At 45.7% G+C, this 27,843-nt stretch overlaps 1 protein-coding gene across 5 annotated transcripts in view; it reads left to right on the plus strand.

Moving 5' to 3' along the window:
• LOC133135463 (coiled-coil domain-containing protein 171-like) overlaps window positions 1–27,843 on the plus strand; it is a 76,792-nt gene that overhangs the window by 36,417 nt on the left and 12,532 nt on the right. For all 5 annotated transcript variants that reach the window (XM_061252486.1, XM_061252485.1, XM_061252489.1 and 2 more), the window contains 6 exons: window positions 2,360–2,515; window positions 2,922–3,104; window positions 8,036–8,181; window positions 9,088–9,142; window positions 18,457–18,588; window positions 24,501–24,677. In XM_061252486.1, the coding sequence (XP_061108470.1) occupies window positions 2,360–2,515; window positions 2,922–3,104; window positions 8,036–8,181; window positions 9,088–9,142; window positions 18,457–18,588; window positions 24,501–24,677 (849 nt within the window). The remainder of the gene's footprint in view (window positions 1–2,359; window positions 2,516–2,921; window positions 3,105–8,035; window positions 8,182–9,087; window positions 9,143–18,456; window positions 18,589–24,500; window positions 24,678–27,843) is intronic.

The following is a 27,843-nucleotide window of genomic DNA, read 5'->3' on the forward strand; positions in this document are numbered from 1 at the left end:
CGTTAGGCAAACCATGCCGCTGGGTTTTGGAGCGTGTCTTCATGTCGCAAGGAACTATGGGAATTGAGACCTGTTATGACAGCCAGTCACCACTAATTATTATTAGTGTCTATACCAACCGTTACAGTTAAGTTCATACACACATGAATTCATACACACATGAAAATAGCCTACGTCGAAATTTCTTTGAAATCTGATACTGATTTTGGTCCTTGTGCCATCAAGCCATTCAGTAGTACTGCTGAGAATGAATATCATTCTGACTTCACTGTGCTTTGTACTATGCTAAATAGAGATTTAATGTGAGATTCCCATGGCAGAATTTTTCAAACATGTCTGAAGTAAGATGGTTTTCTTGTTTCTATTATTTGTGTTGCGTTTCTTGCCTGGTGTACATTTAATGCTTTTTATTTAACCCCTAAGAGTATTTTGTAAAATGTTTAGTGCCGTAAAATGTTTTAGTTTTCAAATATAATTCAGTTATGTTGCTTGGCAGATGCATTTACCCAAGACGCATAAGGCATTTGTTTTATTCATGAACTTAGGGGAAAAAAATAGAATTGAAAACTACATTTGAGTAAAATTGAGATGCAAGTTTTGAAGTGAAATATCAACTTTGAGCCAAGCAGTTTATTCATTTTAGGCTTAAATTATACGAAGAAAAATGAATGGGGTTCATGGGGGGCTTCTTTCCAAAGCGCCATACAGTTGATTAGAATAAGCAGGGCACAATCCTGGGCTGAGGACCTGTGCAACAGCTGTGCGGATCTTATCGTGGCTGCACCAGCCTGTTGGGTCCCGGTCAAGCATCTTAGCCGCTAGGCTACAGGCTGAAATAATGCATTATTGTTAGAGTATCTCTTTTTCATGTGTGGGCCAGAATGCTACTGTAATCTCATGTACAGTACAACTGCACACCAGAAATAGAAAATATTACAAAGCTCATTAGTGTCCAATTAGAAATCTCCTTGTGCATTTTATATTAATCAGTGACTCGCGTAATAAAATATGCACAGTAGACTTCTGTAATTTCTTTTCTGACAGAATACATTGATTTGAGAAAGTAACATCCGTGCTGCACAAACTGGAAGTCCTCAAGTGCGTTCCAATGCTGGATATTTTCAGTAGATTTATTAAAGGATCTCAAATGTAATTCGCACCTATTGAGAAGAGTGGACCCGGAGTACTCATGGCCCAGAATGGGTTTGTAACCAAATTCACTTCCAGATTCCACCTTCTGGGAAAAGGGTTTAAGCTGAATGCCTCACATTCGCTGGGCTTTGCATTAGACGCTGTAATCGCATTGTAAGTGCCAATGGAATTGCGTTAGACGCGCTAACGCGTTTACATGCAGGGGGTATGGAGGGGTTTGGAGAATGGCGGGGGCACCGCTGGGTGGTGGGTGGGCGGGTCGGGGCAGAGGGTCATGGGAGGGACGGATTGGCTAATGGGTGGAGGTTGGGCGGCATAGAGGACGTATTGATATTCTGGGAGTTGGTGGGGAGCATTTGGTGGCAATTCTATAAATGTGAAGGTGCTCCATCTCAAAATATAGGTCTATTTAAAAGGGTAATTTTAAATCCTTTTGTGTCATCTGTGTTCACCTGAAACAAACCAATTTCCCCTGATTACTGCATCCTGTGTCATTTTATAAATTATAGATGATGGTAATAGGTGGTGGTAATAAAATGAAAAAAAAAAAAAAAAAGCATCCTATTATTACAGTATTTGGCAGAATATTCTAGACAAATTAATGACAGCCTCACGTAAAAGGGTGTATGCAACCGAAGGCTTAATGGCTTAATTGTCTGCTTGTGGCTGAGTTGTAATTCTGTGTGTGTGCATCTCTCATCCTTGTCCTCTCTTTGAACTTGTGAATTTTTTGACATTTTGGAGGCCTGTTAGCAGCTTGTTCAGGGCTGTTGGGTGTTCCATACAGGTAAAGTACCTGTATGCTGCACTGTTGTGCACTGGATAGACCTCCAGTGCTGAGTGCTGGTCATGCTTAAGACATGCGTGTAAAATTACACTCTCCCAGACAGACTGAATATAGCGCATCAATGGACAAGGCTTCGGTACTTTTATTATCTTTTCATTTTCACAGCATTCCATTAGTACTGCATATTGTGTGAAGTAGCTGAACAAGGAATCATTTGCAGGGTTTTTCAGAGGGGGAGACGGTTGTCTGGGTTTGATTAAGAAACACAAAGACAGCAGCAGTTGAGATGAAGCGAGCACTTGAATGAACTGGGTGCTGAGTAGATTAAGATGTGGCGTTGGGCCCGCTGGGTCTCCTCTGCTGGGGCGTGGGGCCAGGATTGTGGCCCCTGTGTAACGCTGTCGTCCCGCGGGGCCCCAGGGCGCGGTGGCGGCCCTGCAGAGGCTGGTCCTGGAGTTCACGCAGAGGCTGCACTCCGCCGAGGTGGAGCGGCGGAGCCTCAGGGTGGAGCTGGCCGAGCAGAAGCGCAGCGCTGCCGAGGCCATGGAGCAGGACCGCCAAGACCGCCGCACAACGGTGAGCACCAGAGCGCGCTCCATCCCAATACCAAGGGGCTTTGGCTTTGGTTGAGAAAATTGAGAAATTCAGAGAATTTGGAAGGGGCTCAACACGATAATATAGCGGCCCTTTTGATTGGTTGAAAAGGTATAAGGTCTGGGGTATAAGGACTTCAGATTTTACAGTTGCGTTTCAGTGCCATATGGGTTAAGCACTTAGGCTACTCTTTGCTTTTTTTTTTTTTTTTTTTCTTGGTTGTATGACCTGGCATACTTTAAAGAAACAACGTTTTGAACGAGCCTCTTAATTTCTTTAAAACGTAAACTTTTGAGAAATGCTAATGCTATGCTAATATTGCTAATGCTAATTTGACTGAGTGCGAATGTGAATGAGTGCTAACGGTTTGTGTCTTGCGCGCTGTCAGGGGGTGCCGGTGGAGCGCTTCGAGAGCCTGTGCGCGGAGCTGGGCAGCGCTCTGGAGCGGGAGCAGCAGGCCCAGGCGCTGCTCCAGGAGCAGGCCCTGCAGCTGAAGGAGCTGGGTCTCAGGCTGGAGCTGCACTCCGGGGAGGAGGCCGAGAAGGACCAGACCCTGTCCGACGCAGTCAAGGTAGGCCCCATCGATTCTCTCCGCTGGGTTCCTCACCGCCGCCGTTTTCCGCTCTCCCCGTTACGCGGTAAGCACTGTAGCTCTGCTCCCTCCGGCACATTCCATGCCCAGTTACATTGCGCAATCATCAAATACCGATGTCGGCTGTGTTTTTAAAATGCAGAAAAGGTCTTATCCCCCTCAGAGTACGAGTCTATCACTTTTTTGTTGACCCTCAGAGTTGCAGAGGCTTGCATCAGCCCGTGTGTTTGTGAGGAATGCGGGTCTCAAACAGGAGGATTTCTCTTCTCGCTGAACGGAGGCATTCTTAATGTTAATTGACGCCTTTTCTAAGGGGTTTTGAGACCCCTGCCATTAACAAATAAAAACCAAGATGTTGGGGTATTAATAAGCCACGCATTGTGACAGCGTCTCACGCCGCTATTTCAATCCGAGCCTTCGAAAATAATTAGGGTCCTCTTTATTTTATAAATTTATTTATTTTTCTCCAAGTTTCACGTCGTACATTTTTTAAGCTGCGCTTCAGCCCTCCCCATTAACGCATTTATTACCGGGCTCATTTTTTTCTACGTCTGGCCCCGCAATTATTTCAATTTGAAGCGGGGACAGTAAATGTGTTAAATTCGGCTCAGAAATGAGAAACAAGGCCTCACGCTGAGAACTGTCAAATCGCGAGATTACTGGACTTCTGAAGATTCTGCCACATGCAGTCTTCTTTGCTTGGGAGATAATGTGGAGCTTTAGCCCGGCTCTGTGGGGCTCCAGCTTTGATTCTCCAGCAACAGGGCTTACTGTGACAACGCATCGCAGGAAGCCTCTGTGAAGATAATCTCTAATAAGGGATGAGACAGTCTTGAAGACCTGAAAAAGGGGCCAAATTGATCTCTAACCTCTTAAGAACAGAGTTAAGGTATAGCAATGCCACTCCATACTGATAGCATTCTTTATTTTTTTAACTTGCTTTTTAAAAAATTATTCTTGTTTCCTCCTTGAAACCAGGATTTTGTGATGCATCACTTTTTTTCCTTCTGAAATAGTGTTCGGATAGTGTTGGGAACGCTCCCTGCTTTGATGGCTCTTTCCGAGTTACCACAGAATAAGACTGTCTGCGTTCAGTCCTCCGGTCAAGTTGAAGCTGGTAATTGGTGAGGAACGTTCTGCAGCGTAAGGCTGATTGTACGTTTTTATTGCTGCACAGTCAGAGGAAAATACTGCCTTTTTATGTATGACCCAACGTAGCACAAACTCCCACACCCATAACATGCTCATCCTCCTGCTTCCTAGCAATTACAGACTGTTCAGTTCTCTCCATGACAACTTTTATTTTTGTGCCAATCTGTTCATATACAGCATTTATACAAGGTTGTCTTGTAAAACAATGTCATTGTTTTATTGCCTTTTTTTATTATATGAAATTTTTTTGCAGTGACCATTGCTTTATTCAAATCGAGCTCTACATTTCTTGGAACACTGAGCACTGTCTGAGAAACCTGTCACATGAAATATCTCATTAAATTTGGATATCTTTAGAACATAAACATTTAGCAATTTAAATACTGAATCTCATCTGAAGAAATGCATCTGCACTGGATGCAAGTTTAAACAGATGAAGCTTCTTGAATTTGCTGCCGATCCTACTTTGCTAATGATTACTCAGAGGAAAAGAAAAAAACGCCGGTCTGCTAAGAGCAAATGAACTGAATGGGAGATCAGCCAAAGCGGTCACACGGTTTATGAAATTAAAATCGAGAGGCAGCAGAAATTACTTCAAATAATTACACATCACTTCCTGTACCAGAGGAGGCATATGGAAGGATATCAATACCTCAACCTTGCTAATTATAATCAGTTAATTATCCAAACATACATTCAGTTAACCGCACATAAAATGTATATACGGTGTTCACTAAGGACAGGAAAATAAAAAATATGGTTGATCTGATCTCCCCTGCCTCAAAATAATAAGCAATGAATCGACAATAAATGCCTGGATTGAGGCCGCTGTCAAAATGTAAAAATTTCTCCAGGCTGTATCAAATTATTAGTGCCCTTGGTGGTGCGCAAGGCCTCCATTTTGGATTAAGGGAACTATCTCAAGGCTGCGCTTTTCAGATAACTGCACCTAAAGCGACCTTTCTCAGACGCACAATTACTGAGCCGTATGTTTTCCCTTTAATTTCATCAGGGGTTTAATTAGTATACAAATAAAACTTCCCTTATCTTCCTCTCCACCTAATTGGCCTGTCTTTACTTATGCCTGGAGTGTGTGAAAGCGGGCTGTAATTAGGGTGACCGTGTTCACCTTTCCCTCTCAGACGTACCATCGCCCGCAGGCCTCCGGGCCGGGGAACTGTACTCGGGATTATTGCTTTGCAATCACTCGCCCTGTCCCCCAGGCTTTCTCATGCGCGGGAGGGCTTTGGGTGCTGGAAGTTCCCACTGCCTAGCCGGGTCTTCATTCTCCTCCGCACTAAATGTTTATTGATTATCTCACCGCTCCAACAACTTAATATCAGGTGACAGTCCGGAGAGCTCTCCACGTAATTAGAGTTCAGCGCAGGGAGGAGGGGGAACAATTAGAAGCCTAGTTATTAAACTTGATTTATCCTCTTTCTCCTGAACCGTTTCCAGGGTATCACGCCATCTCGCTTCCGCGGGCATCTCGCCACCTCCGTTCTCTGGGCTGCCCCCGCTAAATCACCGCTAACCGCTAACTTATCACTGGAGCTGCTGTGATAACACGAATGACATGCAGAGAAATGCACAAACACACACGAGCGCTAATGACGCAGAAACACACGCAACACAAAGAAACGCGCACACACACAGAGACACGGACGGACGCACGCACACGCGCACGCACACACACACGCACACGAATAACAGAAACGCGCACACACACTCAGTAACACATGGACAAATTCACGGAAGCTCACACACACGAAAATCCGAAACGCACACACACAGGCGCACACACACACAGCCTCTACCATCATCTCTCCCCGTAGTGCAGAGATATTGGTCTTCAGCACAGCCATGGAGAGGTTAACTCAGACCTTGGGTGCAAAGCAAATAACTGAATGGCACAGGGTGTTGTTTCCTGGTCCTCTAGGGCTGTGTGTGTGCTTTATTTCTTTGTTCAAAAGAAACCTCCAAGAAATTACATGGGCCAGTGTTATTATAATTAGAAATGCACTTTCTATGAGAGCGGTTCATAATAAAATGCTCTGATATGTGAAATTCTTTAGGGATATTAGCAATTTTGTTTATTCTAAACTGAATAAGAAGTCCTGTATGGTACAAATCCACAATCCCGAACTGTACAGCACAATATACAGACACAGTCCTAATCCTTTATATTTAATGTATATAAGGTAGCTACTTATCTCAATTGAGAAGGTGACTGTGTGTATCCTCTTTTGTTCTTTTGTTCCTAATTGCAATAATTATTCTGCAGACCAAATGCTGACGGTGCGTGTATGTGCTTTTGCAGGAATACACTAACATAACACCGCCTTACCCGTCAGAAGTAGTTCAAGTCTCTGTCAGGAGGAGAGCTCTAAAGTGCCTGAGTATCACCAGGAGCACTATAATGCACTTTCTCCGTTAGACTCAGAGAAGTGCGATTCGCACTGATCTTCCTCCGTCCGGCTGTTAGCGTTAGCGCTGGTCCGCGGCGAGCGGATGCCAGAGAGCCTGGGCCTTCCCATCGCTGGGGTGTAGTGCGCACGGTGGATAACGCAGTGTTCACCTCTCTCTGCTTTAGCAGAAAGTCTTACTGGAGTCTTACTAGAGTCTGAACACCTGAAACTTGTCCTTTCTCTCCGGATAAGAAGTGACACGCCACTTCAGCGAGACAGGGGAGGCTAGTTTTTAGCATTTTATAGTATCTTTAATTAAAGGTTCTCTTCTCCTGCGCCTGTTTCGCATGTATGCCCTAGCAATAATTGTAGAGTTTTACAGTTTTAATACTTCAATATTTTTTAATTGGCTTCCTCCCTTCCTTAAGAGGCATTAAGAACAGTTGTGCTACTTTCTGAAGTACAGTTATTAAAATGAAAATGAATACAAAATATAAAGACTGCTTCACATTGAGTAGCAAAATGGTTTTTACTGTTCGGGTCTCACACAATTATTTTGTCGACAGTGACAGTGATGTTGATCTAAACAGGATTGATTCATGAAAATGGCATTGATTTTGCACGTGAGTTCAGGGTTAAGCCAGCTAAGAACTGTTGGCCCACAAACTGAATAACCCCCCTGCTTTTGCATCATCTTTCAAAAATTCACAAAAATATATTTTGGATAACAAAAAGGAAAAGGCACAGGAACACAGAGGGGAACATATCTTTGAGCAACATTAATTATTTTACAGTTTACCCAAAATGTTTTCACACAAACCGTTCCCCCCTGGGCCTGTGCGGTTGGGCTAAATGAAAACATTAAGGCCTGCTGAAAAGTGAGGCTTCTTTACTCTGCACGTCGAGCGTGAAATGACGCACAGGCTCGCAAATTCAGCCATACAGCAGCCCTCGTAACTCACCGGGGCCTTTTACGGAGCCCGCCGTCCGGAGCGCACGTTCAGTGGCTTAAAGACTTCCGACCGAGTATTTAGCGGATTAGCGGGCCGACCAGGCCGAGAATTAAAACGAAGGCGTCGGGGTCAGGATGTGGTTCCGTTTCCTTTCGCCGCTCTCTAGTTTCTTTTTTGTTTGTTTTTTTTACCCACGGAAAGGTCTGGAAGTTTCTCGCCACAGTTGCTCGCCGAACTTTGTTGGCCGTGCAACTGCTGCCTTACGGTTTGAGCTGAAAGCAGAAATTGGGGTTGACAGAAGCTTCTCTTTTTTCCCCAAACCCCCCTCCCTCTATCTCCCACCCCCCTTTCTCCTCTCCCACTCCTCACCCCCCCCCCCCGCCCCCCCCCCCTCCAGAGTCTCTCGGAGGCGAAGACGGAGCTGAAGAGGAAAGATCAATCCCTCCGTCAGCTGGTCCGGCAGCTCTCCCAGCTGCAGCAGGACAAGCGGCAGGTGGAGGAGAGCATCCGGCAGGCAGAGAGTGCCCTCCGCCTGGCAGCCAAGTGAGGGGCCTGCCCCGGGGAGCGCTGCTCCTCCCTCCCGCAGACACAAGATCAATGCTCCCCCCCCAGCCCCGTAACAAGCACCAGTTCAGCAGACCCACGAGCTGTCCAGCCTGTGAAATATAGGATCTGTGCTCGCAGCCACACACTCGCGCGCTAACGGGTGCTCGTACACGTACACACACACACACACACACACACACACACACACACACACACACACACACACGCACACGCACACGCACATGCACTTATACTCGCACGCTAACGGGTGCTCATACACGCACATGCACACAAACACACACACACACGTATACTCGCATGCTTATGGGCACACGCGCACACACACACATGCACGCACGTACACTCATGCGCACACACACGCACGCTAACGCCCACTTGCGCACACACATGCACAATGTGCATAGCATCCGAAGCCCCAAGTTCTTACAAACACACGTGTGTCACAGACTCAAAGCTCCCGTGCGTTTGAAAGTGAGAGGGCACAGTGCTTCGATAGGAGCTATGCAGGAATGTGTGTGGGTGTCCTTAATTGTGCTCAAATACAGGATGTGAGCTCTCTTCAGCTGGAGCGGGAAGAGTAACAACAAACAATTAATTCCTGCATTTTCAGCCAAAAAAAGAAACTGGATGTCTCACAGAGGTGTAAATAATTAAATATGGTCTGTTTGTTTTAGCAGCAGTCTATGCTTTGTAGATTGATGCATGACATCACAAGAGCCTGAGGAATATTACATAAATATATCTGAAATGTAAGAATATTTCATCAGTCGGTTTGTTTGGAGACTTAGCTGTATGAACAGTGCAGATTTTGAACAATGTTTTTGCTCAGTCACTTTCACAAATTCACAAGGGCCCATTTTGTTCCCTTTTCTCTCCCCTTAGGAGCAAGGACGCTCTGACGGGGTACATGAGGTCGGTGGAGAGCGCTCTCGATGACGTAAGTGCCAACCTCTCCAGTTCCGCTCCCGAACTCCATTTTGAATCCCCCACCCGCCACCGCACCGCGTAGTACCCTGCACAACCCCGGCAGCCGTATTTGAAGTGTCTGAGACAGAAAATATATTCTCTCAGATATGCTGGATCCCTGACGTTACTCTGCGGTGTGGACAAAGGCTTTCATTTCCAGCCCCCCCCCCATCCCAAAACCCCAACCATGAGCCGTACAGAATGGAGCCCAAACTCGCCCTTTGTTTGCCTTTTGTTTAACCTTAAGGTCCCCCCCCCCCCCTCAGTGTAGTTGATATTAAAAACCTATGGGAAAGGAAAACCAAGCCTTGCTGGGCTGTCAGTACCAAACCGCATTTTAAACCCCGGGAAGGAGGGGGGAGACACCGCAGTTGGCGGGGGGAACGTGGGGCTACGATAGCGCTTGTGGTTTTATAGCGTTACTAGCAGAGACCGCAGGAGGCCATTTCCAACCCGTCTCCTGACGTCCATCGCTCTCCTCCTCACAGGCAGTCCTAATTGATAATTAGCAATTTCAGGGCTCTTCATAGCAATTATTATTATTTGAAAATATTACTATTGTTAATAATTATCTCCTGTAAACAATTAAGCTATTCCAGGTTTTTTCATTTTTTATTGCGTCTTATGGTACACTGGTTGCAGCGTACCTTTTAACTCTGTAAACTTTTGTTGAAAAACAGCACCCTTTTTCCCTCCCTAATTTTCTGTACGTGTGCATTTCGCCAGACCGTAAACCCCTGCTTTTCTCTTCAGATTATGTTCCACAGAAAGGCGTACAACGCTTCTTGGATAGCTATTCCAATATGATACTCGGAATTGGCCTCATTTCCATTCCATTTCCACAAATTCTGCTCAATCATTTGTCGGTGTTACCAACTGTTTTTCCGCTGTGCTGCACATTTTGCACCGGAAAAAGGCTTTCATGTAGTATCAATTTACATTTCCAGAAAATTGTGTAATTCTGCAAGAAATTTACAGTGCATGTTACTCCTGTGTGTAAACACGCAGCGATCAAATACGCCGTCCATATCGACTTCTGCATAGGCAGACCATGCGAAAGGACAGCCTTCTTGATGTCATTGTTGGCGTTGGGAAAGGCAGAACTGTGCTTCCTGGTGCGGAGCCCATCGTAAGCCGTGTTTACGCGAAGGCACGCTCCGTAATGCAGCTCTCCGACACGCCCTGGTTTTCCATATGCCACGCGGGGATCCCGTTGCTCCGGATTGCCCAGGGTGCATGTTAAACCGTACAGAGGAAGAGTGGGTGTGACAGGGGGAGGGCTGGATCCGTTTAGCCACGGAGAGAGCGTGCCCGCCGATATTCGACACCCGAGGCCTTCATGGTCAGGACGTGAGGGGGCACGGAAACCAACGGGAGGGGTCCCGTTCAGGGGAATTTCAGGGGAACTTGTGGAAGGACATGGTTCCTGGCTAAGAGAGTCATACCTGAAGTTACATAAAGCGGTCCTGTAACATAGCATAGCATTGAACATTTCTGTACACACACTGAAGTGCCAAAGTATAATTGTACGTGTAACATGTATATTCGTATTTGATGTGTAAGCAGTGAATTTTGGCCGGATCAGAAGCCGAGAGATTCCAGCGGCTCAAACGCGTTAAGCGGTTACCTTGTTTCCGACGAGACGCAGAACGAACGCGGGACCGACCTTTTACGCGCTTTTCAATTAAAGGAGAAAAGAGGCGAACGACCTCCCCCCATCCGCGCGTCCGGCTCCGTCTCCTCTCCGGAACATCTGTCCGCGGTTGCCGAGGTTCCCCCCGCGAGGCGAAGGGTGCGAGCTGACCGGGGCCGCTCCGTCATTAGCCGGCCAGCTGTGCTGTCATCGGCGGCGTCCCCCACGGCCCTCCCTGGGCCCCCCCCCGGGAGGCGGCGAGACCTTGAAGGGCTCCGGAGCGAGGCCCCTTATAGATTATCCATGAAGGACACTCGCCTCGTCCCCTCGCCCCCTCGCCCCGGCCCGGAGATCAGGTTCAGCTTTTATCGGCCGTGTCAATCAAAACGGCCGCCGCGCTCCCCGAGCCCTGCCTCTCCCCCACACCTGCGCGCGCGTCTGTTCAAAGAGCCGCTCGATGCGCCTCCACGTGAAGTCTGTCAAGGAGAATGGGACAGAACCAGCGCCCGTGTTCACTAATCATCGGCCCGTCTTCCTGACTAGAATTTTTTTTCAAAAACCTAGAATTTGTAGGTAAAGGGTTTTTTTATTTTGTTTTTATTCCTTTGGCACATCTCGCATCGTAGCACTCCCTTGTTTTTAAGTCTGATGTTGTAATTTTACAAGTTGTTTGGTTGCTCAGCTAAAAAATATTTTCAATTAATTATTTTACTATTCTGATGATATAGTAATTATCCTAATTTGCACAGCATGCCAAAATGGATTACTGCAGAACCCTTGAGCCTTAATAGTGTTTAGTAACTATACCTTTTAGTTCCTGCTGCAGGTTAGTAGACATGACAAAATGGAACTAAATGGCGATTTGAGAAAAGTTATCCCATTTCATTTTCTCTGACAAGGGATAACCAATATCTCAATTACCCTGCAATTCTAGTTTAATTTGGCAATCGTCGTGTTTAATTTGCGAGCATCACCTCAGGAGAAAAATGAATGTTTTTGTGAAACGCGAGCAACCTTACGTTCGCGGTTCAGCTCTGGTCTCTGGGCCGATTGCGGTCGAGCCAGTGCACCTCCACACTCCCCAAAGTGAGAGATTTGATTTTGGGGGCGAGGGAATCGGTGGAGCAGCAGGTCTGTTCGCATTGGTAAAAGCCTCCCACCTCTGGTGAGGCGGTTCAGTCTCGGCCTTTGTCAGTCGCTGAATGGTAATTCCCTCCTCTAACCTTCTGGGGGCTTGGGGCGGGGGGCGGGGGGAAGGTGTGGAGGGACTGGGCTCCACCGGCTTGACTGGAGAGCCCGGTAGACAGGAGCCTGTGGAACAATCTTGCCTGGGAGCGGGCCGTCAGGAGCATCCGTCCGCCACACGCAAACATGGCGCAATTGTGTTTGCTCTCAGAGCTGAGACCAGTCCTGGAGGCAGTCCTGGGTAACCAATAGAAACCCCTGATAATTAACCATGCATGGCGGATTCAGGAACCCCGTTGCTGAGCCTGACAGCGTCGGACATTTCCCGCCCATGTGATCTTCATCACCATTTCATTTTTAACAGTTACTCAAATGGGGTCCCTTTAAAATCCGTAGGAAAGAACGAGGGTAGTTCGAACAATCGTTGTTATTGGACTCGGTTGTGGTTCCAACCGGAAATGGATGGGTTGTAAGCGCTGAATAGTCCGTAATTCTGCTTCAGGCACGTAAAAAAACGAATGCAAATGGCGCCGTGTTCGTTCAGATGGGCTTCCCTTTACACAGAAGGGCATCTTGAATATATCAAACGCTGTTACAGGGAATTGGACTCGCGTAATATCCTAGGAATCGGCAGGAGGATTACCGCTGTTGTCCAAGCGGTAAAATATGCAGATGGCGGTTGAGGCCGGAACAGGCCACACAAGGTGAGGAAGTCCCACACGCACGACCCAGGGAGTCCTGCAAACAGATGTTAAATTACAATAAAAGGGGGAAACGCTCACTGAAGGCTGATTTCCTCAAAGCCGTGCGAAGTAAACGGCTGTTCAGCGCTCTTTATTCTTTTAGAGGAAGTGAACCTCCTGAGCTGGGTCTTCTGGTTATAGGCTGGCTTATTTCCTTTTTGTTTCTTTAAAATGATCTTTCTGTAAGCACCTGTAAATAATTGCCCTCTGTAGCTGTACGGCAGACAGAATGGCTTATTGCTTACTCACTCCGCCATAATTATCCTTTGTTAATGTGGAGCGAATGGACTAATCTTTATGGGAAAATTAGCTAGACCATCCTGCTACATTATTTGATATTACAAAAAAACCTTGTTTGTTAATATGGAGCAGATGTGCACATAACATTACAACTGTGGTTCACAATATGGGTTTATAGCGTATTGATGAATGGACATGAATGGCTTTGTTTCATGTTCTACTGTTCTTTCATTCATAAACACAGTATTTGTGTGTAACAGACAGGATAAACTCTACTCTGCTTTTGACAAAGTACCCCCTGTTTATATTTTAAATGACTAGCATTCTTGTGTAATAAAGGTGAAATATGAATAACAACCTGAAAATAAATTGTGTAATAAATTATCAAGACCTGCCCGATCCGTTATGGGCAGATTTATTTCAGAGAAACCAATCTCAAAACTTTAACATTGAAACAAACATAATATGACAACTAAAGCCTTTTCTGTCGAACCAATAAACCTAATTATGACAAGTAATCCATATCAGTCTGACCAGTAAACCATGAAACTGCAATACCATCTGAAAAAGGAAGTATCAAATCCAGGCTTTTTTTATTTTATAAATTTTTTATTTATTTATTTTTTACTTTTTGTTTGAATGTGTAATATGTGTATCTATTTTGGCTTTGAGGTAGAAAATGGCACAATCAAATTGAACACAAACTTCAAATATTACAATTGTGCCGTGTTCTAACCAAGTAGGCTACTGTATATTTTGATGGCGATGTAGGGCATAAACAAATTAATTTTCCGTTGGTTTTAATTAAGCCCGGTAATTGTGGGGCAGCAGACGCACGGTGAGAAACCCAGGAAAGTAACGGTTTTAATTACTCCTGGAGTAAGTTCCCTCTGTTTATACGAAATGAGCCCGTGTTTGTTGTGTGTCGTCTCATATTTGGTCATTTTTCTTCTCCCAGAAGAGCACGGTGAACACTGTCCGCTGCGCATTGCTATTCCCTGCCCTACCTACGCGCTGTGTGCATTGTTCTCTGCCGTTATTGGCAATGTGCTTTTGTACTCCGACACCACCAGCCTCCCTGGTGACTTTTGTCACAGAAGAAAGAGAATTATCAATATCCCGGTTAAACTAGACTTTCAAAGCTGATCGCGGCTCATTCGGGGGGCTGGAATTTAATGAATTTTCTTTGATTCCGCGCAAGTTTTTAAACATCAAACAATAAATCGGCCAGGGTGCCGTAAAATATTTAGATCTATTGACTGTGGTTCAAAAATGTAGAAGGCAAAACTCTGGTGGATTGATGTTGATACATTCCGAGCACTTTAATCCACACGAGTGTTTCTTTTTATCTGCTCGGCTCGCGTGAAAACGAGGGAAGAAGGGTCTGGAGAATATTCGTAGACGTGTAGCAACTTTTTTTAATTACACCTTTGCTGCAATTTTTTAAAGCCATCTTTTGAGAAATATATATTTTTTCTGATTATATTGTATTGTCCGTCCTCCAGAGCTACGTTCTCACACTCCCTACAAGCGAGCTCTATCACAAGTTTGAAGACGACCTTGAAAAGTAATAAAATTACATTATTGCACTGCCTGCTATTGGTGTTTGTTGGCCTTAGATATCGACAAAATACCCTCATTCCAACCTGCAACGTCCACCCCATTGTAGCAAAAGCTACAAGATTAACAGGACCCAAATGTTCATTATGAACTCTTATTTTGAAGGATAGATGGCAAGAATATATATATATAATTTTCTTTATGGCTTCTTTGTGCCTGTTCCCCCCTATTTTTTGTCGTGTTAAAATCATGCTGAATTGCGTGTGTATTTTTTCTCAAAATGAATTGATGGCTTTACATCCCGGTTCAGATTTATGCCTCCTAACTAGCAGAGCCTTACTGTGAGTTTGAGTGGGCAGAAATCCCTCCATCAGCGTAATGGGGAAAGTGAGGTGTAGCTTTCGATCTTATCCTTTGCAGAGAAGCGCTCTGATTTACTGACACGTTCCGGAGGGGGGGGGGTGGCGTAATAAATTAGCCTGTGTACTGTATGCAAGCATGTTTGCTCGACTTGACAGACCAGGCTTGACATTAAACATCTGTTGTGTGATTCATTCCGCTCTGGATGCGGTGTGACACGGAAAGCCCAGCTGCTGCTGTCCCAGCGTTCTGGAACGTAGCTTTCATCATGGACGCCGCCGCCACGCACGCACTTCGCAATGATAGTTATTCTCCTTTCCCACCGCGGCCGTTTTAACTAAACCGCCACCCGGGCGAGGAGGGGAGTGACAAATGGGGTCGAGAGGGGGAACGCGGGGTGGCAGATGCAGGCAAAACCCGTTGCGTAAGAGAGCGGCTGGTCTGTTCATCTTTTATTTCTGACTTTGTGGTTCTGTGTGTGTGCCGCTGTCTAATTTATGCGGATAATGTGAAACAGTTATTTGGCTGTCAGTGTTCCGGAGGTCAAGTGCTTTACAATGAGTTTGTTATTCCACTAAAAAGTGCAATAGATTTTTTTTATTTTTTTTATTGACAAACAAAAAAAAGTTATGCCAAAAAAATAAATTCACCCCAATCCATCATAATCTCTGAATATATTTAGGAAAAAAAAGGATCACTTGTCAATGTGAGGTCTTATCTTAAAATTATATCATATATAATTTATGTATTGTATGGTCATAATTTTATGCTTCTACTTTAGGGCATGATTTATTGGCCAATATTTGTATCATTATTGTAGATGGCAATTTATGAATTAATTTATTAATGCAGATTCTTTATCACAGAGCCATTTGAATATACAAGTATATTTGTTTGAGTGTTGTACATTCGGCATAGAAGTTGTGAAAGTACCTTTCCTTCTTGAGCAGGGCGATTTGAAATGTGATGTATGTTGCCCATCAATTGCCTCTGCTTATCAATTTGTATTTAAAACAAATTAGCAGTGGTGTGGAGGTGTAATGCATGTTAACCAGTGCAGGATAACTACTTATTGACCTGGCTAATAAGACTGGCCTTTTGTTCATTTCAGACCACTTTATTTCATGGAGATGAGTTTGCCAGGATTTCCTCAGATATTAAACTTACTTTCTGACAGCATTTCGTAAACGGAATAGTTGCAATTTTCTGATGCCTGCAGAACTCTTATGTTCTGATGACTTTTTTCTCATTTTATTTTGTATTGTTTTATAGTGTCATTTAAGATTTTTTATTTATTTGTATATTCGTTTTTTGAATCAAGGTCAATGTAAACCATATGGGAAAACAGAGGAAATGACGAAATTGAGGCAATGGAAACCAGCCATAGACATTCATTTAACTTGCATCTTTGGTAGATCAGTTTGGTGGGGTTTGGTGCCTAGGATATCCCTGGTGTGCATGCTGTTTTATGCTTAGTCATTATTTCATGATTATATATGATTATATAATTATTATTATTTCCACCAATATTTTGCAAATCACAAACAAACTGAATAAAAGGCCTTCCAATCCGCCGTTGGACACTAGCCAGTGATCCGGCATAAAGACTGCATCCTCTCGCCAGCACACCTGTACATAGAGGTGCGGGAAGGGCATTTCTATTCCACTGCGAAGACGGGAATTCTGCCCTCATCATATTCCTGTTTTCTGGAAAGATTTTTTTTCTGTGTAGTATTTGGAAGCTATTCGGCTACAGCATCAAACGGGGCGCGCGTGATGCACGAGCATTCCTAACGTAGGAGTAGTTTTATTATACTCCGAGTGTTCGGCTGTGTTTTCCCACTACAGCATCACTCCACACTCTCCTCCAGAGCGTTCTGCTGTTCCCCGTGTTGTCCAATAGGTGGCACTGTGATACCTGAATGCCTCAGCGGACCGCAGTCCTGATCGTCTCGCGCGTTCATTGAGCTCTCACTGCTGGGAGCGAGCGCTTTTGTTCTCCTGGCTAAAGTGTTCACTCTCAGCTTTATGAAGTAGGAGAGCATTAACCGTTTTCATCATGCTTAACAAGGGTAGTCCGAGAACAATTTTCTGTTAACAGTTAAACCTTTTTTTAAATTATTTGTCTTCAGTTCTCAAAAGATCAAATAATGAACATTTAACCGAATAAAGAGTGCTGGTAATGAATAGTTTTTTTAATTTTTTTTTATTTGTACATTTATTTTTGTATTTGCATGCTATTTAGTGGTCATTAGAGAGTCTGGACTCTGAAATTCCTATGAATGGCTAATGGTTTTCTAGCGTGGCTTGTGATGAACATTGGTGAAACTGTATAAATTATTCCGGTGTGTTTGCAGTGTGCTAATTAGTGTTGTTCTTTTACAGTTGTGATACATAATTGAATGATTAAACTGATGCCAGTCGACTGAGTCATGCTGAAATGTGTTGAGTGAACTGAATTTATTTATAGTGGGTCAGTATTGAATGCATTTTGTTTTACCTTTAGAGTAAGGTCGTATACCCACGTGTTGATTTAATCTTAAATCACAGTTTATAGGATGATTTAGGCAGTTTTTTTTTTTTTTTTTTGCATTATTGTCCAGCCAAAAATGTTAAAATGGAGGCTCATTTTAAAGCATCTGATTCCAATCCCATCCGTGACAGAGCTGAATTTTGTTCTTCTCCGTGGTTCGGAAACGGAACCCAGTTGTGCTGTGAGCTGGGTCGTTCGGGTTCTGCGTTTTATTTCGTCTCCCCTTCCAATATCGACAGGATTACTCCTCAAACTCCGATAGAAGCGCGGAAGAATCCAGAGCATAATGCAGATCTGACAGTGTGTCTCTCCCTCCAACCATTATCGGAATCCCCACTGAAAGCAATTAAAACGTAGCTCAAATCCATAGGATATAAAGGGTTAAATTCTGGGCTCCAGCTCCCCTCTCCCTACAACTTTGTTTGTTTCATAACAAAGCTCAAGGTGGAGTTTTATTGACTCTTGTCAAGTTCTGGATATGATGAAACTACGTATGAGAGTACGGAGGGGGCCGGAGATGGAGGGGTAGAGGCCCGGATTCAGACCCAACTGCTAAGCCCCTTGTTCTTACTGAAACTCCGTGTGACCAATTTAAACAGGTGTGACACATTCTCAGACTCCGAGACGTATCATTCCTTCCTTTCAGCAAATTTGTGACTCTTGATGTTTTGCAAACAAAGAATAAAATCCAGAGCAAAACTTACTGGTGGCTACTAGACAGATACAGATTTAAAAATAAATAGCATGTACTGGAGGTTTTTTTTTTTTTTTTTTTCAGTTTGTTTGTTTTTTGTTTTTATTTCCTCTTAATGTCAGGTAAAGAAAGACACTTTTCCTCTTTAACATTCACTACCTCTGCTCAGAATTAGATTTATTTGTGGAAAAAAAAAATCAATTAGTCCTAAATTTATTCATGGATTTCAGGCCCGGCGATCAATGCATGTCCACTCAGCAGGCTCAAAGGACCCAGTTCGTCCCAGTTAATGTGTTTGAAGGGGAATTACCATTGATGTTGTTTTCCCTTCCTTCAGGTCAAAGAGCGCATCTTGCTGTCACGGGCGGCGGTCACCAGGGAGGACTTCACCCTCCAGTTACCCAGAGTGCACCTGGACACGCCGGGGTCGGAGAGGCTGATGGGCGGGCCGGAGATGACGGCGTGTCAGGTTGGTGTCGTGCGTGGAGAAACGCCTCTCGCTTCCTGAGGGCTATTAGGACTGTGCACGCAGGTAACAAGCGCCCTGTTCTTCAGCGCTCTGTTAATGGGCTGGGATTACAGAGGCCAACAGGACATCTCCGGCCAAAAATGTCATGAAAGGCTTTAACGATCACTTCTGTACAACTTAATATTTTGCAAGTAAATCAATTCTGCCAAAATTGGCCTCTTGCCTGCATGTGTTATATAATGACTGCGTAAGGTGGTTTTTTGAGATTTTATTCATTTTATTTTATTTTGAGTTGCCACTGTGTATTGTAGCACTGCGGCTCTCCTCCAGTGCACTGGTGTGTAACCCAGTAGCCATTAATCCTGTGCTGATCACGCAGTACTACAGGAATGAGCAAGCACTGATCACTCGAAAGGCAAGCGATACATTGACAATAACAAACAAGCCAAGGGGAGTTCTTTTTTCTTTTTCTTAAAAAAATATAGATATTTTAAAAGATAGGGCCAAGATATAAATATTTAATTTAGTATAATTTCTTAATGGAAATCCAACACTATCTTAGTAACTTTGCAACACACCACAGTGTTTTAATGTAGACCCCTACCACTGCCATTTTAAACACTATTTTATTTGTGTGTAAATCTGAATTTGAATTTGAAATCTGGAATGAAAAGAACACACTTGTGAGCAATCTGCTTTCCTCCATTTCCCCTCTGGTGGAAACCACGCTTTGACGGTTGGCAAATTCAGGCGACCACCTTCAACTTCTGCGCTGTACACGGGGAAACACGCCTTCTGCAGCGTACACAGGGAAACAGGCCTTCTGCAGGGAAACACGCCTTCTGCAGCATACATGGGGAAACAGGCCTTCTGCAGGGAAACAGGCCTTCTGCAGCGTACGCGGGGAAACAGGCCTTCTGCGGCGTACACGGGGAAACAGGCCTTCTGCAGGGAAACAGGCCTTCTGCAGCGTACACGGGGAAACGGGCCTTCTGCAGGGAAACAGGCCTTCTGCAGCGTACACGGGGAAACGGGCCTTCTGCAGGGAAACAGGCCTCCTGCAGCGTACACAGGGAAACAGGCCTTCTGCAGGGAAACACGCCTTCTGCAGGGAAACACGCCTTCTGCAGCATACATGGGGAAACAGGCCTTCTGCAGGGAAACAGGCCTTCTGCAGCGTACACGGGGAAACAGGCCTTCTGCGGCGTACACGGGGAAACAGGCCTTCTGCAGGGAAACAGGCCTTCTGCAGCGTACACGGGGAAACGGGCCTTCTGCAGGGAAACGGGCCTTCTGCAGCGTACACGGGGAAACACGCCTTCTGCTGCGTACACGGGGAAACACACCTTCTGCAGCGTACACGGGGAAACAGGCCTTCTGCGGCGTACACAGGGAAACGGGCCTTCTGCAGGGAAACAGGCCTTCTGCGGTGTACACAGGGAAACACGCCTTCTGCAGCGTACACGGGGAAACAGGCCTTCTGCAGGGAAACAGGCCTCCGGCAGCGTACACGGGGAAACAGGCCTTCTGCAGCGTACACGGGGAAACACGCCTTCTGCAGGGAAACACGCCTTCTGCGGTGTACACGGGGAAACAGGCCTTCTGCAGCGTACACGGGGAAACACGCCTTCTGCAGGGAAACACGCCTTCTGCGGTGTACACAGGGAAACGCGCCTTCTGCAGCGTACACGGGGAAACACGCCTTCTGCAGCGTACACGGGGAAACAGGCCTTCTGCAGCGTACACAGGGAAACACGCCTTCTGCAGCGTACACGGGGAAACACGCCTTCTGCCGGGAAACATGCCTTCTGCAGCGTACACAGGGAAACACGCCTTCTGCAGGGAAACACGCCTTCTGCAGCGTACGCATAGGAACAGGCCTTCTGCAGCGTACACAGGGAAACACGCCTTCTGCAGCGTACACAGGGAAACACGCCCTGTCGACGGGCCCTGGAATCCCGCTCTGACCCGCCCGTGTCGGTGATCACAAGCGATGATTGCGCTTCGGGGCGACTTCAAAAAGGAGCTTAAACCCTTCGGCACGGGCCCTGACCTTCGCCGGGAGAGACGGCGGGAGAGGCCGTGCCCCCAGGCGCCTTATCTGCATGTTCCTCAAGTTCACGTGTGTAGAGGAACAGGAGGTCAGCCCAGCGCGTCAATCGGAGCAGGGCCTCTCTCTGCTTCCCAGGCTCCTCCGTTCATTAACGCTGCGGCTGCATTATCATCTTTGATTTTTATGTAGTCCCCCCCCCCCTCTCCCTCGGCGAATTTACGCACCTCCGAATGCTCCCAGGAGCAGCAGTCATTGTTTTAGGGCGCTAATGCTAGCGCCAGTCATCCTCGCTCATGTGAAAGTTCACCCTCCGGACTTTCTGCTTATGCTGCGTGATTTATATCTCCGATAAATATATTATGTGTTGTTCTGCTAATAGTTTCCGCATGAACATGATTTGTTTTTACCCCAGTTAAGTGAATGTATTACTATCAGAATTTATTCTTCTCTGTACACAACCTTACACTACTGTATATAAAGTAGGTCAGTATTCGTATCTGCTTTTTAAAAGAATAAAAGCGGGGTTTACATAGCTCTGGCCCTAACATCCCAACAATGCAGTAAATATAGTGGGAATGTGCTTGCTTTGTGATACGGTAGGCCTGCTGGTTTATATTGTTGTGCTCTGTGCAGTATCATTAGGTACAGGGGGTGACTCATAGCCCTGCTGGAGCAGGTGCAGTGGTTCTTTGTCCGACTTTTTCCCACTGCTTTCTGTAATTCTCTCCTTTTAGCGTATGCCTGATGAATTCTGTAATGTGAATTATTCTTTTTTTTCCCTCAAGCTCTAATTCATTTTTGCCGTTTCATTACATAGTGAAATATTTTGTTTTTATGTCTGAGGCCTGAGCTGAAATTTCAGTCGGGATTTACTATGATATTGCAGACAAAATAAGCATTTTATTTTCCATAGACTGTTACTGTACAGCTGTACAGAGTCCAAACCACTGTAGTGCATCTTGTGTATTATGCCTTAATTCATAGAATTTTATCAGATCACAAATTCAGTTGGAATACTACACAACACTGTTGTACCTGATGAATAAAGGTAGAGGCCATGAGCTTCATGTTTTTGGTATTGATGGTTTAATTTAGTCATGGATTGTAAGAGATGTGAGCTTATTTTCGTTCGTTTGAGCTGTAACAAACCTTAGCTGAACCATAATGAACTAGATGTTTGGAGCCCAGAGGGTTTGTTTAGCAAGGTTGCGTGGCGGACACTCTGAAAAGCTGTGAGCTTTGATTTTGTTGAATATAAAAATAGTCTGGCATATTTTCAGAACCGTTTACGTGTTCCTCGTTGATATGATGCAGTAGTTGCATCAGTAATTTGGGGGAAACCTCTGTGAATTCAGAGTGACATTATTTTCACCAAAAATATCCAAATTACAGAAAAAAAGCTCTCCAGAAGATCTAAGAGAAATTAATTGAGCCTGAGATTGTGCTTCTAAACTGCTGGCTGGTATTTATTTACAGTGCAGCATAGCTGGCATTTATTTAAAATGTATTCAACAATCTGAACAGGTCAGTGTAGTTACAATGTGTTTGTCAACACAAAACCATTGTGACATCAAATATAATACTCTGACGTCTTCATGATATTTTTTGTTTGAAGAAAATTTGACATTGGGAAATTTGCTGAAAATGTTGTTCACAATGGATAAACTTATTTAATTTTATTTAAAAAAAAAAAATTTTTTACACATGTAAAATGTAAAAAAACATGATTAGTAAATGTACACTTTTGTACATGATTAGTGAATGAACACTCTTATAGCAGTGGAAAATCATGAGGAGCCACACAGGGAGAGACGGATCTACGACGAGCCACTTAAAGAGTTACACAGACCAATTACAGTGCCCTGGGTGCGCACAATCGGCTCTTTCACTCTGAAAGTAATCGAAAGCAGTGCTAACACAAGGCCGTCAACGGAACTCAGAAAGGTGGATCCTCCACGTGCGTACATTATTCCAGCGTGCAAGTTCTTTCTCACCATTTTAAAGCCTTCCTTCACTGGGATAGGATGTGATCTTTCCACAGACGCATAGATCTCCTGCCTTAATGTGTTAATGCCTAACGATTCCAGCAGCGGGAAGATCAATTGTGTTTGTATGGTCAGTGCCTCATAGAGTCCCCACTCTCAGTGCGATCCTGACACACTAGGATCCATGGGGAATCCTGCATTGTCCACGCACACTATCCTTCACCTCTCGTACATCACTGACTGCGACCGCACCCATACTGTTCTCAGCCTTTTCGACACCTCCGTGTGACTGTACAGATGTACGCAATGTGAGAAGTGAAATCTGACTCTGCTGTACTGTATCCGCATGGTCACCGCAACTCGGGCAAGAACCCGGTCTTCCATGCCACAAGGTTTATAGATGTGGAATCAGACTTGTACAGCCACCTGCATACTTGCTCGTTATTCTGCGGGATACATCTCCCCTCATTAGGGACCGAGTAATACTTTAGTTGCATGTGGAGTTAAATAATGTACAGTGTACAGTCATGCTCCAGCATCGGAATTTAGACTATTTTTCATTTATTTGGTTTAGTTTTGGGTTACTGAGTTTTGTGAGTTTTGTTGAAAATCCAAAGTCCAGTCAAGCCCTGATGAAGGGCGCTTTCTGCCAAAACGTTGGCTATTAAAAGTGCATTGTGGGAAAGCGTGCAACCTTTCTTTTTAAGTTTTACTGTGTTTTGTTTGACATCACATTAACATTAGACCATACCTTACATTTCGCAGTCTGATGCAAATTTGGTTCAGCGCAAATAATTCTGGTTATTTCATGCATCTGCATACAATTGGAAGAAATGTCGTGTGGAATGTCTGTTCCATATTGTCCTTTTACTTACAGAAATTTGAATTTCATTAGATGCCTCTGCGGAGTGTCAGGATGTCAAATCTCCATTTTCCCCCTTGCGCTTGACATGGGCATCGGGTCAAATGCCAGTCACCGGGTTTTGATTAGTTTAGAAAAAAAAAAGGCATTTCCTGCGACTCTGCGCCCAGGTTGCTGGGATTCGAAAGGCTTTCCTCCGAGTTTATTATGGCTTAGTGATTTGCTGATTGATTCCATTTGCTGTCAGTTAAAGCTCTCTTAATGTCAGTTTTCTTGTATAATGTCTGGGAATAAAGACTGATGAAGTTTCTCTGACCAGTGCTGCTGACACGCTCGGAGTCAGCTTCTCCCAGTTCTGCATGGCAGTTTAAGTGACAGCGGCGGGGAAACGCACCCATGAATATGCAAGTTCCACACAAACGCGCAGGGAGAAATGGAAATGGAAAATAAGCATTTTTGTCCTCGAAGGTCATAACATTAGCGGGTTTTTGCATATCCGTAAGCAGCGCGGGCTCTCTGTCAATTTGTTTCCTCCGCAGAGTGGAACCAGGAAAAGCAAAGTTTTGGAAAGGAGAGGTTTTATTTTCTGGGTTTTATTTTATTTCATTCCTGTTTTTCTTTACTTGGTTTAATACGGAATTGAAAATGAAATGCTGTTTTAGAAGAATTTTCAAGAGTGCAGTTGTGCCTTAAGGCATTCCAATGGTACTGTGTTTTTTCTTTTATTCCCAACTCTAGTTTCATTGTGTTTCACCTTGCATGTGGAAAACAGAACTAGACACACACGGATGCATAAATGGGAGTAAGTCATATAAATTTATAAATGCTGTAAAGAAAGAAAGCAGATCGCAGAAGTTCCCCCATCAGTGTGATCCAGTAAATTGTTTGTGCATTATTTCCTCCATTTTGTTGACTGAGAGATGAGGTTCTGAGCCCCTGGTAAATTGTGTGGGCATTATTCCTCCATTTTGTTGACTGAGGTTCTGAGTCCCTGGTTGTCTCTCCCTGGCAGAGCTTCATCTCCACCTTCATGGACGTGTACCAGATGGCCTGTTCCAGGATGGCCCTGCTGGAGAAGGAGATGACCTCCCACCAGGCCCACATCTCCCACCTGAAGAACGAGCTGCAGGACGCCTGCCTGAGGGAGAACCAGTGCTTCGTCCCAATAAGGACCCCTCCTCGTCCTCAGGTGTGAAGCTACAACACCCGTCTGTCCATTGTAGGATCTGGCAGTTCTGTTGTGTTTGTGTGCTTCACTATTTCAGTACCTAAAGGCCTCTATGCCTTTAGCTAATGATTGGCAACACGGAGGTCAGCTCAGCTGCTTAGCCGAATTTAATTGATTTCCCCGTGTTTTATTTTATTAATCTATTTTTTTTCCACATTGCTGGATGATGCTGGCCAATGTACAATTTTGACTGATTTAACGGGTGATCGACTCATTGGCTGACCTGCGGAGGACTGAGGTTAACAAACTTAAATGATTCTGAAAACATGCCAACAGTTTGGAACTATTGTAACTTTTTCTAGAAAATGATACTTTGTGATACTGTAAAATGGACTCAAGCTAAGCGCAGAAAGCTCCAGCATCACCCCATCTCCGCCCTTACTTTCACACCTTGCTGGAAAGTGCAGACACATTTTTACACAAACTGTTGTGTTTACTCTGGTTTATGAAGTTGTGGGTAAAACGCACCTCACTGCCTTGCAGTGTTTATTTTCTGGTCTCCGTGCAGACTCAGGAAAGAGCTGTCTCTTCCAGCTCTGTGAGGAATGCTGATTTGTCACCAAGAACCACCCACCCTGGCTATGCCAAGGCCATTGGCTCCATGTGTAGGGGGTGTGGTCTTTGAGCATTCTTTGAGGAAGCAGTTCTGTCCACACTTCAGCTGTGTCTTTGTTTGAAATCAAAACGTATAAAAATGTATCTTTCGTATATAATATAAGCATGCAGGCAAACATTAAAGTTCAGTAATTATAATCGTGCCATTGTTTCGACATTTGTTTCAAAAGCTTTGAGCTTTCTCTGTTGGTATTGGTGTCCTAGAGCAAGGCTTGTGATGCCGGATAGCAGGCAGTCCCACAGATACTCCATGCAGCTCATTGTGCTGGCCATAAGCAACTTTATGTAAGGTACCCCTGGTACTGTATCTCTAATTGTTGTGCTGGGTTCTCTCGTCTGGCTGGTCCTTAAGGGAGAGTCGCTCTCGCTGTTGAAGGGCCGTGATCACAGGGCTGTTCAGATACGATGGCTGACCGGGTCTCCCAGCGAGAGGTGCACCGTGGGTAACGTTGCCGCGGAGTTGGCCAAAAGCGACAGCAGGGGCTTCCATTAACCGTTTCTTTTTCTTTCTTTTTTTTTCCTTATTCTTTTCTTTTCTTTTTTTTGGCGGAATGAGGAAGAGGGTGGCTGTGGGGCAGGGCGGCTGTGAGCTGGCCAGCCGAGCCGGGCCCCCAGAGGCCTCGTTTCAAACACGCCTCAGAACGTCTGGTGGAGGTTTCTGCGGTCTCAGCAACATGGGCCTCCCCACGGCGCCTCGGACCGCGTCCAAGCCCCGACGCCGCTGCGGCTCTCCCGCGCTGAGCCGCCAGGCCCTCGCTGGGAGGGCTTCTCGTTAGCGAGCCGGCGCAAGCCTGGCCCCTTTCAGACGGTCCTTCTACGGCTCGTCAGCTGGACACAAAGGGCAAGGTGGAAGAACCGCCGTCTGGAAAGGCCATTTTGGCCACCGTGCCTTGGCTAGCCTTAGCAGAGCAGCGACTTCTCCGCTCTCGGCCACGTTCCAGAGGAGGAATGCTACCCAGAACCCATATCCCTGTGATGACATGCCGGTAATGCCAGCTGAGTCTTAAGTGTGTGTTTGAGCCTGTGGTTCCCGTTCAGACTGGGCTTCACCGTCATCGTGTTGACCTTGACCGGGCTGGAAGCCTGTAGTTCCACACGCGTTGATTATAGATGTGGAGCACACAAGATCACCGCACACCACAGCTGCTGCTGTGTCCAGACCTCCGGCCCTCAGTGACCTTCGGGGCTCCAAAGAACCACACGAGTAGCGGAGACGAGAAGAGCAACCTGCTAACGACCGGCGTGCCACACGAGGGGGAAAGGGAGGGGGACTCTGCTCAACGGTACACATTTCCTGTTTGGATAAGGGCTCCCAGATTCCACAGTTTTTCCGCGCTGAGCAAACAAACGGCAGTTTGACCGAAGGGGACCGCCGTTCCGCCAGCCTTTATGCAAGGCGACAGCCTCGTCTGCGGGGATCGAGGTCACCAGCAGTGGCATTAGCGCGTAAAAGCTTTTATCTGTACTTTTAAGGCCCGAAAAGGGAGCGGGTTCCCCGCCGGGGAGTGCATTGTCTTGTGCAGACTTATTACTTGGAATAACTCATTAAATATTAACGCGCGGCGGATTACATTCGGCGAGTGACACGCGCGCTTTCAGAGAGGAGGACGGGGGTAAGTGAAACCGCGTGGATCGATGCGGGTCGCCTGCGACCTCCAAGGGCCCTCGCCACCGCTCGCAAATTGAATTTGGGACGCCCGCGCGGGGGCCCCGGAAACTCTTCAGGGCGCGGGGAAACGGAGGCGCGGGGGCGTTTTCATTTGCAGGGAGGGCTGGCACCGGCACCGCTCGCTCCCCGGGCGCAGAACTGCGTTGCGCCAGCACGGCAGGGCGGGGAATGGAAGGAGGGCACAGCCCTCTTTATGGCTTCCGCAGCCGGGGGAGGGCTGTAAGTGAGCCTGATGGATCCCCTCGCCCCCGCCCCTGCCCCCGAAGCCTGGCACTCCGGGGGCATAGAGGAACGACCACCGCGGGACCACCTAGCCCCCTCTCTTCTTCACTCGATTTGGCCCTTCAACCGGGGACTGCATAATCCCAAGTTACAGTATCGGATTTGATGGTGGCTGCAATGCAGAAAACGTGTTTAGGAATCATCTCTGGTGATGAGCCTTAGAATGTATATAGGTTAAAGCCAGGCTGCCTAATCCTGTTCCTGGAGATCTACTACTGTCCTGAAGGTTTTCACTCCTGATCTAATTTAGCACACGTGATACTACTAATTAGCAGCTTGAGGAGATCTAGCTGTTGAATGAGGTATGCTTTGATGGGGTTGGTGTGAATGTGATGGGGAACCTACAGGGCACAGGAACAGAGATGGGCCGCCCAGGGTTAAAGCAACAGAGTAGTCGTTCTGCAGTAATTTAGCGATATAGTACCATTTGCTGTGGCTGCTGCTTGCTACAGACAGAACTAAAGATCATCTGTGGTGGCCTAATTCCTGCGAGTCTTTCCTGCGTAACTCTAAAAGACTGGCTAAAACATGCACAGTGCAAAGCAAGCTAATATTCCTGCA

The sequence above is a fragment of the Conger conger genome, chromosome 8 (genome assembly GCF_963514075.1).
Source record: "Conger conger chromosome 8, fConCon1.1, whole genome shotgun sequence".
NCBI lineage: Eukaryota > Metazoa > Chordata > Actinopteri > Anguilliformes > Congridae > Conger > Conger conger.